We start from the raw sequence: 12,975 nt of genomic DNA on the forward strand, positions 1-12,975 counted from the left end.
GCATCCCAGACACCTTTTGTCAATGGTTTATTGTTAAAAACAGGGGAATCCACTTTTTGTACATCATTGCACTTCAACAGTTACACGAGTACATGCAGCTACAATTACATACCAAACCCCATCGGGTTAGAAAACCTGCCATCAACCACTACATCAGGGTGAAAATACAGTGCCAAACCAAAACGTCTAACTAGAGTTGCATAGAATCTCACCATGCTGTAACATCTCAAAGTCATTGAAAACAGAAGGTAAATTATAAAAGTTTGCCTTGATCGAATGTACAAGAAGGTTCAACACATCAGTCAGTGCAAAAGGATTTGAGAATTTACATGATTTAATAGGAGAAAAAATAGTCACTTAAAAAGCAATCTTCTACATTTACACTGCAACTCGTTCTATCCAGCTTCTCAAAGTTGTAGGTTAAGCCCTTAGAATGAGAGACTTGGGTTTATACTCCTGATCTATCGATACTTCGGCATGGCTCCTCTCTAGGGACTAGAACCAGTTTCCCATCCGACAACATACCATAAGGAATGAGTATCAGCAGCTTAAATATGAAACAAGCATTTATTTTTGGATTTCTCCCACCCCCAAAAATATAAATATATATTTATATATATCTATTTGTATACTGTATATATCTGTAGGTTTTACTGTACTTTACAAAAATTTACCACTAGATGGCAGCAGTGCGTTTTTAGAGCTTTGCCTTAAGTAAAAAATGGCGCATGCAGGAGCTGATGGATCCTCAGAGGACCTTTTCACTTCTATTTAAATATGTCAACAAAGGGGGGAAAGCAACATTCACAGCACATCAAGCCCAAAATAGTTTACACCTTCTGCACTGAAGCGTTGTTTAAAATGTACCTGGCTAGGTCACCCTTACAGGAGAGGCTACGTAAGGCATGCTTTAGACGGTCATCGTGCTGCTCACTCGGAAGGGGAGACACCAGAGGTCCAAGCAGACAGCTGAGCAGGTCGGGTTGCCACCAGTGTCAGGAACCTAAAGATCTGGAGGGAGGGAGAGGGGGTGTGGAGGTTAAAAGGAAACATCCCCGCCGGCGCTCATCCCAACCAAGGGCCACCTCAGACAGCATGCTCAGAGAGGCGGCAGGACATTCCCATCTCCGTGGGCTTAGGAGAGAGATGGGGCTCGGCTGCCATCCTCGTCCTGTCCTGCCCTGCCCTGGCCTGGCCTTGCCCTCAGACGTAAAAACAGTGCAGCACCGAGACGAAGGTACTAAGTAAGGCACTCATTATGAAACGTAATACACACTCCACAGTGAGTGGCAGGAGGCACTTAGCTTCTTCCACCAGTACCGGCAGCTCTGAAATGAGCAACTGAGGACTTTCTACAACACCAACCACTGGCAGTTACAAGGTCAATACAGGCACGGTTTGTTTGCAAATCTCTAGAAAAGGCCATACTTACATTATAAGCAGTACTTAATTTGTGTTTCTCTGGCGCAAGTTTTTATCTTTGTGATTGTTGGTAGAGTTGGTTTTCCTTTGAAGGAAGAAAGTGCACTGTATGAGTTAGGATGAATACCATTTGAAATGTAACACGGAAATGGAGGGGCTGCTGAACAGGGAGACACGGAGGCTTTCACTTCCTGCCATCCCTGGTGTCCTAGGAGACTTGAACACGGTCTTGTAACAGTATTCCATATGTAAGACGCCTCCTTATCTTCAACTAAGGGGTCCCCCCTTCCCCCGCTTTGACTCCCAAGGCGTAACACATACAGGCAACTTTCCTTTTGACTCCATCATTGTGAAGGTGAGAGTTACTCTGCTCAACACCAAGGACTTCTCAACTGCTAAGAGCCCATCACTGGTGGTGCCGTGCGTGCCCCCTGGCACTTAAGGGGCACTGGGTTTACCTCCACCTCTAGGAGATGCTGTCCATCTGGGATAGACTGCACACCCGTAGCTCCATCCCTCACGACTGGAGCTGGACTAGTTTGTCCATGCTGCAGCCAGGCTCAAAATGTACCAACAAGACCTTGGCATCATGGCACGGGCTGCTCGTTGCCCAACAGCATCGATTCAAACACACGGGTGGGACAGAACTTTTAACAACTTGTTGGTATGGCATTCCACGTGTGTGCAGATTGGCCTGGGATCAAATGGCTTTCAGTCAGACCGTCAGGCCAAAACGTCCCCCCACTACCAGATCTAAACTGCAAATACAACAGAACTCAACCAATACTTACATTGGCCCAGCTGGTTCGTCATCTACATGGGTTTCATTTTTTTTTTTTAATCCATGAGAAGAGAAGAGAACAAAGGAAAAACTGGTTAGCGTATGTAAGGATGAACAATACAGCAAACTACAAGTGGCAGACATGGCTATCAGCATTGACTAAAGGCCATTCCATCTGGAGGTGCAACAGCTCATGGAGTCACTTCTGAAGTCAAGTTTTAATGACAGGTATGTTGTTTCAATGGTTTTAGTTAACACTTGGAATGCTTGTCATGAAAAACTGCAACTGTAGTGGACAGATAGGCTGCAACGTCAGTCGACTCATCTTGTCCCCAAGTTCCAGTGGTTCACTCTTAAATAGATGGGAAGACAAACCAACATTTCAGTTGTAAAATCCTGCTGTTAGTTTTCTTGCGGGGAGTGCTTGCAGTTTCGGCTCGGTCCTGCAGTGTAACTGGACGTGTGCCTGCGTACGCTTAGTCACGCATCCTCACTTCCCCAAGGGCAACTCTGCTTGCTGTTTTGTTAGCTCCCATCTTTAGGAGAGGTTTTAATCTAGAGCTCGCTCAACCTAGTGCTAAGGTCAGCCAGGGCCGGCACCAAGCTGCACAGAGCAGCAGATGTTCTGTGCCGTAGGGCGGGGGGGGGAGCTCAGCAGTAACACTGCTCTAGAAAAGACTTCACGTACAGAGACGGGGCTGGCTCACTCTGCGCCTTGGCCCAAACCGCCCAAAGCCAGGAGACAGCTTTCGGGTCGGTTTTTTATTTTAAAATAAAGATTGTATTATCTGGGTTTAGGAGCCTTCTTAAATGGATACTTTTGTTTTCACTTAAGGGCAACTTGGTTCCCTGTGAGCAGACACATGAACAGTGTCCCCTCTAAAGAGAAAAAAGGCAAGTGGAACTAGAAGGCCCCCAGAGGGGCGGCAGCAAGTGCGTGTCCCTAGCTTGCCGAGTGGCCTGGGGAAAACCTCGAGCAGGATTCCACAAGGGGCTGGGTGCACATGAAGAAGCCGTTATGGAGGCGGCAGGCTCGCGGCATCTGCGGGAGCACACGCTCCTGGGAGGAATGTCTGCGGGAGGGAGACATTGCTCCACCTGTTCCTTCCAGGCAACGAGAGGCAAAGCCACGGCCAGCACACACAGTGACCGGAGCAAAAGAGCACTTCAAAACAACAAAACAAAACAGAACAACTAACCACAGATCCATGACTCATCAGCCAACAACGGAGAGCTAGCAACACACTAGTGTCCACAGGAGTCCACTCCCAACAGCAGCACGCGCTCAGAACGGGAACAGAGAACAACGGACTTGGACTCAAGGACACCCAGGAGAGCTACAGAGATGCCACACGAGCCCTCTGAGGGCACAGGGCACAGGGCTCGGCCCCTGGCATCCCAGCCAGGCCCTCAGCCACAGGCTGCGCGACTCAGCACCTTGAGGACTTGAGAGAGACAGGAGCAAGCAGTACTTCTAGTGCTCTGGCTGGGCACCCAAAAACACAAAACTCTAATGCAAGATGGCCAAACCAAGAGTATCGGCAGTCTACCCACAACTCGCACACGAGGGGGAGGGGAGAGCACAAGAGCAGGCTAGCACCAGTCCCGGAGGCCTGGCTGCTCACACCAACCCAAGAACCTTGGGCTGCGGGCCCTTTTTCTTTGGGAGGGCGGGTCCTCTGGTGTCTCCTCAGTAACATCACTTGGCCACCTAACAAGCTGGTCACATGCACAAGACTACACCACATGGCAGAGTTCTAGCCAAGCCTTCAAGTGGGAGCAGCAGGATTCACACGGGGCGAGCGCCAGGGGCTGCCCCCTTTCCCCAATTCTACCTTCACACCCTCCGAGAACAACGCACCCCGCCGCCCCCAGCTGTCAGCAGCACTACTCCCAGCTCAGACACAGACATGACCTGGTCCCTACTAGGGAAGTCAGGAGGGGGGATGGGGGCGAACACAACTACAGAAAAAAGGGACGAAAATCAAAGTAAATACGGATTAAACAGCAAACTGAAATCCAAATTAGTCGTGAAAGTGAATGAAGTAAACTTGAAGTTGTGTTAACATTATGAACTGCATTGTAGACTGAAGCGAATTAAACGAACTCCAAAAGCATGCATTTTTCTCACTTACCACCAAGTTTTAAGGGTGTGATTGCAATTGAAGGGGGGAAAAAAAAGAAGTCACAGTAACCGACAAACATCAGCACACCCCAAACCCTCAGGCCCTCAACAGCGTGCGTGCACAACTTGCGAGTTGCACACAGCCACTGGCTAGATGAGAGGGAGAGGGGCTGGGGGATGGAAACAAGATGCTTCTGGAATCTTCTGAGGAGTGTGACATTCCTGGAGGAGCTGGTGTGCACACCCATTTACCTGCAGGTCTGGCTCCCCACTGAGGGTGGGGCAGGCCCCCCCCCCCCTTTCTGTGAGGCCCTGGAAATAACATTGTTTTACAGTCAAAATAAGCAAGAACTGGCTCGGGTCTGGTTCCTTTGTCCCTGCCTGTGTTTTGCCGAGTTTGCCTGTGCGGTTGTTTAACTCAGTCTCGTGAATGATGCGATTACAGGCCTCGGCCATCACACCCAACTTGAGTTTTACGGTTTCTAAACCAATTTAGGTTTTGCCTGATCAACAGAGCAGCAAACTTCCTTTAACTTTTGCACTTTTTCCTTAAGGGAACTTGTGGCTGACCCAAATGACCCCTATTTAATAGACAACCAAAGTGTTATAGTTTTTTTTTTTAATGTATATGCCAGTATAGGGACCTGAATTCAGGGCCTGGACACTGTCCCTTAACTTTTTTGCTCAAGGCTGGCAGTTCTACCACTTGAGCCACATCTCCACTTCCAGTTTTGTTTTCTTTTTTGCCAGTCATGGGTCTTGAACTCAGGGCCTGAGCACTGTCCCTGGCTTCTCTTTGCTCAAGGCTAGCACTCTGCCACTTGAGCCACAGCGCCACTTCTGGCTGTTTTCTATAGATGTGGTGCTGAGGAATCGAACCCAGGGCTTCATGTATACGAGGTGAGCACTCTTGCCACTAGGCCATGTTCCCAGCCCCTCCACTTCCAGTTTCTTTTCGTAGTAACTGGAAGTGACAGAGAAATTCAGGCTTTCCTGCCTATGCTGGCTTGGAACCATGATCCTCACATCTCAGCCCAAGTAGCTAGGATTACAGGCATGAGTCACTGCCCAAAATAGGAACAATAAGAGATCAAATTAAAACAAAGTTTAGAGGGTCTAAAATGAACTATAAGTACTGGGAACAAAGTACCTACTTGGCAGAGGAAAAAAAGCAAGTCAGGCCTACAAAAATAGTTTCCATTTTCACAAAAGAACAAACCCAGATGATGACTGTAGGCAAAACATCTTACCTCTAACACTCCTAGTTTCTATCAGACAGAATATACGCCCCCCCCTCAGTCATCCTGCCAAAATGTAACTATGAACTAAGAGATGTGCAAATTTGAGAAGCAAAGAGGATGCGCACACAGCATCAGTGAGCGGAGGCAAAGTTCACTGCGATGAAAAACCACCAACTGAAAGTGCTTCCAAGAGAGAAGAGGAGAGGGAGCAGAAATGGAGACCTTAGAGAGGAGGGGGTAGCCAAGCAGAAGACGATGGGCTGGAAGGGCGGGAGGAGCATGGGGAAGAAGAGTGGAGCCGGGGGCTCCCGGGCTGTTAGGAAGGAATGGAGAGGAGCAGGCCCTCATGGCCGTTCCAGCGGCCCACCGTCTCGCCTCAGCTCCACAGGAAACGAGTCAAAGCTGCGTGCACTGCAGCGCTCTCCCCAAGAGACGGTGCAAAGAGGTTTTACTTTTGCACTTACCCCGCAGACACCTTCCTTTGTGCAGGACTCACTCCCCATCCAGCCTAACTTAGCCTGAGTTTACTGTCCCTCCAAGCAGCTCTTCACAAGACTGGCTGGCCACAGGCGTCTCTTACCTGAGCTCAATCATCAAGCAACGCCCAGGAGGATCTTCAACTGCACACCAGTACCGACTGTTCAAGTCTAACCTGAGGGGTCCCTTTTCTGGAACAGCAACCTCAGCGACAAAGCAGCTTGTTTTCCTTCTTCCTCCCTCTTGGAGGTGGGAAGGATCAGTACTGGGGCTTGAACTCATGGCCTTGCTCTTGCTAGGCTAAAGCCCTACCACCTGAGTTACATCTCAGCAGTGTCTTTTCGAGGCTGACTATCTCTGCCTCAACAGTGGCTGTTTCTTGTGAAAAGGACTGGATCTCAGGCGTCCTGTCACGTGAGCTGCGGCCTGACCCGTCTTTAAACCAGTCCTTGATGCACATTTCTGCCTTTCGTGACCTAACTTTTTGCTCTTCAGCCTTTGTAAAGCTCAGACTGAAGAAGGCAGTATCTGGCAAAGCCAGAAAGGGGTGGGGGGGGTAGGGGTAGGGGTGGTGGTGTGTGTATACATACTGGTACTGGGGCTTGAACTCAGGGCCTGGATGCTAACTCAAGGCAGGTGCTCAACTCTTTGAAGCACACCTCCACTTGTAGCTTTTTGCTGGTTAACTGGAGATGAAGGAGCCTGTTGTACTTTTCTGCCTAGGTTGGCTTTGAACGTGATCCTCTGATATCAGCCTTCTGAGCAGCTAGCATTACAGGTGTGAGCCACAGGTGCCCCACAAAGCTAGAATTCTGAGGTGATGAAGAGGGCCTTTTTAGGAATGAGGCATCATTGCTCCCAAAGAACCAAAGTTGGGGTGCCCAGGCCATTCCCGCACCCAGCTTGCGGAAGGCCCCTCGGGGGGAGCCCTCCAGGCCTCTGCCCATTGCTGGAAGGAAGCAGGCCTGTCCTGCGTGCGGGGGCAGCCCCCTTTCCACCTGCTGTGGCACCGCGGAGTCTGCACACTGCTCGCCAGGGCTTGAGCACAGGCCCAGGACAGCCAGGGTACCGCGGGCAGCCCAGCCCCACCCCCGCCCCACCCCAGCTGGGCTGGCTCCAAGTCTGGGGCGCATCCTCCTAGCCCGGCCAGTGACAGGGCAGTGGCGCTTTCTGCTGGTGAGGTGGCAGGTGGGAGGGGGAGGAGGGGAGCTGGTGAGGAGTCTGAGGTTGCATGGGTACAGGTTTCCATAAGGAACGGCCCACTAGTTTTAACCACAGGATTCAGATATCAAAAAAAAATCGATGCCCCCAAACCTAAAATTCCCAAAGACTCTCTGATTTCAGGCAGCCATGTCCCATACATAGTGTAAGGCTGCAGCAGTTCTTGCTCTGGTGTTACTAGTTCACCGTGGTTCTGCTGCCATGGGCAGAGGAGTTAACACTTAGCTAATGTCTTACGCTGAGAGGTGAACAAACCGCCTTCCACAGTGTTTATGAAAGACAGACAGAAAAGCCCAACCAAGGAACCAACCCATGGAATCCAAGGCCGGTTTGTCCGGTGGCTTCCAGACACAGGCTGACTGGGCCAGAGCAGTCACCTGTAGGGGCTACACCAGGCAACCGTGTGATTAACCAATTAGATACCTTAAATCTGCCTGAAAGGACAGGTGGCCTGCGATCTTGGGGTGGCTTCTAGGCTTGACTTGCATTCTCCTCAAGCTCAATGTGCCTGATGATCTGTATTGAAGGAGGACAGAGCTGAACACAGAAACTGACAGCCACCCATGTGCCACCTGGCCTAAACAAGAGGGTCTGGGGTTTGGAAAACAAAGGTTAGAGCTAGTTAAAACTCCAGGCGACTACCGCAAGAAATCTTAAGGACACAGGATGAAGAGTTCGTATCAACATTTTCCTTTCCTTCTGGGACTGGATCCCAATCCCTTCCTCAGCTCTCCCCCGGGAGCAGAGCCGCTGGCACGGGCACTGGGACTGACTGGCACTGGTGCTGGCACTGTTCTGCAGGCGCCCTTACCATCAGGAACCTCGTCCGGCCTCTTCCTCTTCTCATACACAATGATGATCACCACAAGGATAATGATCTCAGCCAGAATTCCCAAGAAAGGCCAGAGTGGGGCCAGGTGGCTCCGTACTCTGAGGGTGGTGGCCATCGAGGCCGAGCCAATGGAGTTGGTGGCATTACAGTGATACTCGCCAGGGTCTTCCGTGATCTGGAGATTCACAATAGTCAACTCGGTGTAATTGTCTTTGTTGATGATGAAGATTCGGCCGGAGGCATTACCAATCTCCTGGAGGGGGAGTAGGAACAGGCAAGCACGCTCATTAGGTCACCAAGTGCCCAAGGGAACAGTACTAACCACCACGGGGCCTCTGACAGGCGCCCACCCCTCTAGACTTCAACTTCCAGAGTGAGGAAAGCCTACGGCAGGTCTGTAGACCCCCAAAGCCTGACAATCTACTAAGCGAGGCTCTGAACAGCAGGTAAGAAGCTGAAACTGGAGAGGACACTGGAGGAAGGACAAGGCCTCTACAAGACAGGGAACCTCAGGCCTGCCTGGTCCTCCCAGCTAGCACACTCAGCTCACACTTGGTGAGTTCTGGTGAGCCTGCTTAAAAAGTGAAAGCACTCACTCTTACAGCAGGGGGAAATCAACAACTGTCTTTCATTGCAGAACCACAGAGCTAAGGTTATTCAGTCAACAAATATGTTAGTATTTACCGAGTATTTTATGTCCTCACAAAGGAAGGTGAGATGGACAGAGAAGCATGATGCAAAATGCACAAAGCATTTGGTATCACAAGGGAGTAACCACCAAGGCGTGACTGGCGCTGGCTAAGAGCCAGTGGCAGGTGCACGGGGAGGGGCCAGCGCAAGGAAGTCAGCGGAACTTCAGACGCGAGCTGCGAGCTGTGGAGGTAGACAGGACGGCAGCAAGCCAGGCAGGGGCTCTGGGGGCACACAAGGCAAGTGCGAAGTGCGAGCGAGCGGCGTGTGGGTGGAGCTGAAAGGCCCTCGCTGCTCTCAGCACGATACACACCACAGAGGAACAAGGGGAAGAGGATCTTCAGGTCTTCCAGTCAAAGTAGATAACCATGTCTGCGGGTCAGTGTGGTACAGAGCTCATTTGTGAGGATCCACATTCCTCTTTTAAGGAATGGAAATAATACTGGGTAATTTCACTCTGCTTTGGCAAATATCAGGGTCCTTCTTCCTGAAAACCTAGTGTCTTGTGAGAAAAACTGCCTTTTTATCAAAAGTGTGTTGCTTGAAAGTTCCTGCTTTGGGCCCTTGGTTCTTGTTAAGGAAAAGGAACACCTCTGGGATAAAGGATCCTTTGTAATGTAAGGTTTTTGTCTTAAACCGGTCTCTTTCCCAGTGGAATTAAGACACACGAGATGAGCCAACAGTGTTAAGAGTGTGTGTGTATGTGTGTATATGTGTCTATATCTTTATTGTATGTTTTCACTTTATTTTTTAATTTTTGGTGGGTTGTGGGGCTTGAACTCAGGGCCTAGGTGCTATCCCCGAGCTCTTTTGCTCAAGGGTAGCTCTACCAACTTTTGAGCCACAGCTCCACTTCTGGTTTCCTAGTGGCTAATTAGAGGTGAGAGTCTCAAGACTTTTCTGCTTGGGCTGGCTTTGAGCTGCGACCCTCAGACCTCAGTCTCCTGAGTGGCTGGGATGACAGGCGTGAGCCACCAGCACCCGGCTTGTGTTAGTATATTTTGAGATTACTTGTGCACAGTTAATGTTATTTCAAAGTCACCTTATGTAAACACATTTTACCCTACTCAAACTAGGCAACCACAAGCAGACTGTGAACCTAAGCTCAACCAACCTAATCATTATCAGGGATAAATAGCAGGGCGGCCTGCTCTGTGTGCTTACTTTCCAGATTTTTGGATGCTGGTACACCCTTCTGCAGAGGTAAATTGTGCCTTGCTGAGACAATTGTTTATTTCTGTGCCTATGGCTTGTGAGTACAATGGTTCTTGGAGAGCATACTTTTAACACTTACCTTTCAAGGACTCGTCCTAAAAACCCTTTACCTCCCCACTCATCCTGATCCTCCTAGAATGAGCTTCAGAAATCTGGCCATCGTTGTTGATTTGGGGTTATTAACACTTGACACTTTACTCTCAAGAGAACACAGAGTAAGAAGAATAAAGGACTTGAAAACATAACAACCGTGTATGACCCTTGGTTTTGTGACTGCGTTACTTGTTACTTTGTACAGTAAGTTGAGTTAGAGGATCTACAGTGTCCTTTCTGACCTTGTGGACTGTTAACCAAAGGGAATGCATAGTAAGAGTATTAACGCCTGTGTACGGCCTGGGGATAAAGGTATGTACCAACCCTCTCTGACAAGTAAGGAGACTGGTTAGCAGGAACCTGCATCTGTGAGGAAGTGAGTCAAAGACACAGCTTAAAACACCATCAAGAAATAGCCCACTGGACAATTCACAATAGCCAAAATATGGAAACAACCCAGATGCCCCTCCACAGATGAATGGATCCAAAAAATATGGTACCTATACACAATGGAATACTACATAGCGATTAGGAATGGTGAAATATTGTTATTCGCAGGGAAATGGTCAGAACTTGAACAAATAATGTGGAGCGAGACAAGCCTAGAACACAGAAAACAAAGGGGCATGATCTCCCTGATATATGACTGTTGACAAAGGGAGACGGAGAGACAGTAGAGACCAGGTCTGTGAAACCAAAAACTGCTTGTCAAATGGTATTTCCCACAGGATTGGGGCAGTGACCCAACAGTATGTAACTAAAACCAAACAACTACTCAACATATAAAGGTCGAAAATCGACCTTTCAGTGGAATGCAATAGCTCAAAAGCGATGTATGTACGTTCATATGACTACTGTCGACATATGGTCTAATATCAACATTACATTTAAAGCCCTAGGCGAATTTTCTTGGGCTTGGCCAATTGGCTACTGTATATGTTCTTTTTTTTTTTTGGCCAGTCCTGGGCCTTGGACTCAGGGCCTGAGCACTGTCTCTGGCTTCTTCCCGCTCAAGGCTAGCACTCTGCCACTTGAGCCACAGTGCCGCTTCTGGCCGTTTTCTGTATATGTGGTGCTGGGGAATCGAACCTAGGGCCTCGTGTATCCGAGGCAGGCACTCTTGCCACTAGGCTATATCCCCAGCCCCACTGTATATGTTCTTGATACATTGTGTAATGTATATATGTCTACCTGACCTAGAGAAGGGAAAGAAAAACAGGGCGTAAGATATCACAAGAAATGTACACACTGCCCTACTATGTAACTGTACCCTTTTTGCACAACACCTTGTCAAAAAAAAATTGTATTCAATTAATAAATAAATTAAATTAAAAAAAAAAAAAAAGGAATAGCCCACTGGGCTGGGAATATGGCCTAGTGGCAAAGTGTTTGCCTCGTACACATGAAGCCCTGGGTTCGATTCCCCAGCACCACATCTATAGAAAAGGCCAGAGGCGGCGCTGTGGCTCAAGTGGTCGAGTGCTAGCCTTGAGCAAAATGAAGCCAGGGACAGTGCTCAGGCCCTGAGTTCAAGGCCCAGGACTGGCAAAAACAAATATCCCACTGGCTTAAAAAAGATGTTCTGTCAGTACTTTCCTGTAATATTGTCAGACTTTAAGTGCCTAAGGCTACTGTTGGGTCTGCTCAAGTTGCTCAAATTCTTTGTCAGTATTTTCTGAACAAACTTACTTATTCATCCCTTACCAGACAGACACAGCTTTACCAAAGGGTCCGTGCTAAACAGAAAGTGTCCCTAGATTCATGGGCCATTCATCATCACTCTAAAGACTGAGCCAAGCAATGCTTACATCCAAGTGTGTGGCTCTTGTGGCAACTGATCTAGATGTCTCAGTGTCCCTAGGACAAAGTCTGGCAACCACAGAGACCCAGGGGCTGCTGCCAACTCACCTCAAGCACACCCTTCTCCATCTTGCGCCATATCCACTCTGGGTGGGGGTAGCCAACTGACTTGCAGTACATCATGGCATCCTGCCCTTCATTCTTATTCTCACTCCGTTTATGGCCAGTGATGTCAGGAGCAGCTGTAAAAGTGTTCAAACAGTTTGTTACCCTGATGGCCTAGTCTGAACAGAACACCAAGGATCCATCTACTGTGGGCTTTGAGGAAGAGCAGGTCAGGTCAGAATGGGCGAGTGGACCAACTCATTCCCCGAGCCCCACTGCCAAAGCAGCCAAGCAGACACCCAAGTTATTCCTTCATCTATGAGGATCTACTGCGATGTGTGGTTCTCCAACCTACTGGAAAAGGATGCCAGTTCAACTGCCCTAACGTCTGCCTCCCTTACAGAACCTGCCGTTTCTTCCCACACCCGCACTAACAACAATTGTGGATCACGTCACACCTTCCCTCAAGGAAGTGGGAAATAAAATCCTGTTATACAGCATGTGAAAACAATGAATGCTCGGAGAATCTATTCCACTATTCAATAACCAAAGCTGTGCAGGAAAAAAAAGCATTCACAGGCGGTAATCCTTTTTATTTTTTTTAAATGTCTGCCAGTTCTGGGGCTTGACACTCAGGGCCTGAGCACTGTCCCTGGCTTCTTTTTGCTCAGGGTTAGCACTCTACCACTTGAGCCACAGTGCTACTTCTGGCTTTTTCTGTGTATGTGGTACTGAGAAATTGAACCTAGGGCTTCTTGAATGCTAGGCGAGCTCTCTACCACTAAGCCACATTCCCAGCCCACACTCACAAGAGGAAAAAAAGCAGTGAACAGGAAATTCACCCCAATATTCCAAATGCTTTTCTACGGCTCTGACTTGAGCCTGGTGTGCCTGGTGTGGTACACTCGCCATCTCAGCGCTGAGGTATAGTCAGGATGATCCAGAGTTCAGACCAGCATTTGGCTCCATGTGA

The 12,975-nt window shown here is 48.9% G+C and overlaps 1 protein-coding gene and 1 long non-coding RNA gene across 3 annotated transcripts in view; one reads left to right on the forward strand and one right to left on the reverse strand.

The window, feature by feature from the left end:
* Positions 1-12: 12 nt before the first annotated feature.
* Nptn (neuroplastin) overlaps positions 13-12,975 on the reverse strand; it is a 53,136-nt gene continuing 40,173 nt past the window's right edge. Inside the window, exons 4-8 of one of the 2 annotated variants that reach the window (XM_048368603.1) lie at positions 12,006-12,139; positions 8,079-8,352; positions 2,214-2,235; positions 1,433-1,507; positions 13-1,003 (exon numbers count right to left, since the gene is read on the reverse strand). In XM_048368603.1, coding sequence (XP_048224560.1) covers positions 1,447-1,507; positions 2,214-2,235; positions 8,079-8,352; positions 12,006-12,139 — 491 coding nt within the window. In that variant the 3' untranslated portion in view covers positions 13-1,003; positions 1,433-1,446. Of the gene's footprint in view, positions 1,012-1,432; positions 1,508-2,213; positions 2,236-8,078; positions 8,353-12,005; positions 12,140-12,975 lie in introns of both variants that reach the window. The other variant, XM_048368602.1, reaches the window with a different exon arrangement.
* LOC125367907 lies at positions 3,660-12,119 on the forward strand. Its single transcript, XR_007214193.1, has 3 exons — positions 3,660-3,671; positions 10,777-10,785; positions 11,988-12,119. It is a non-coding gene; the product is annotated as an uncharacterized LOC125367907 (long non-coding RNA).

This window comes from Perognathus longimembris, chromosome 20, assembly GCF_023159225.1.
Source record: "Perognathus longimembris pacificus isolate PPM17 chromosome 20, ASM2315922v1, whole genome shotgun sequence".
Classification (NCBI taxonomy): Eukaryota; Metazoa; Chordata; class Mammalia; order Rodentia; family Heteromyidae; genus Perognathus; species Perognathus longimembris.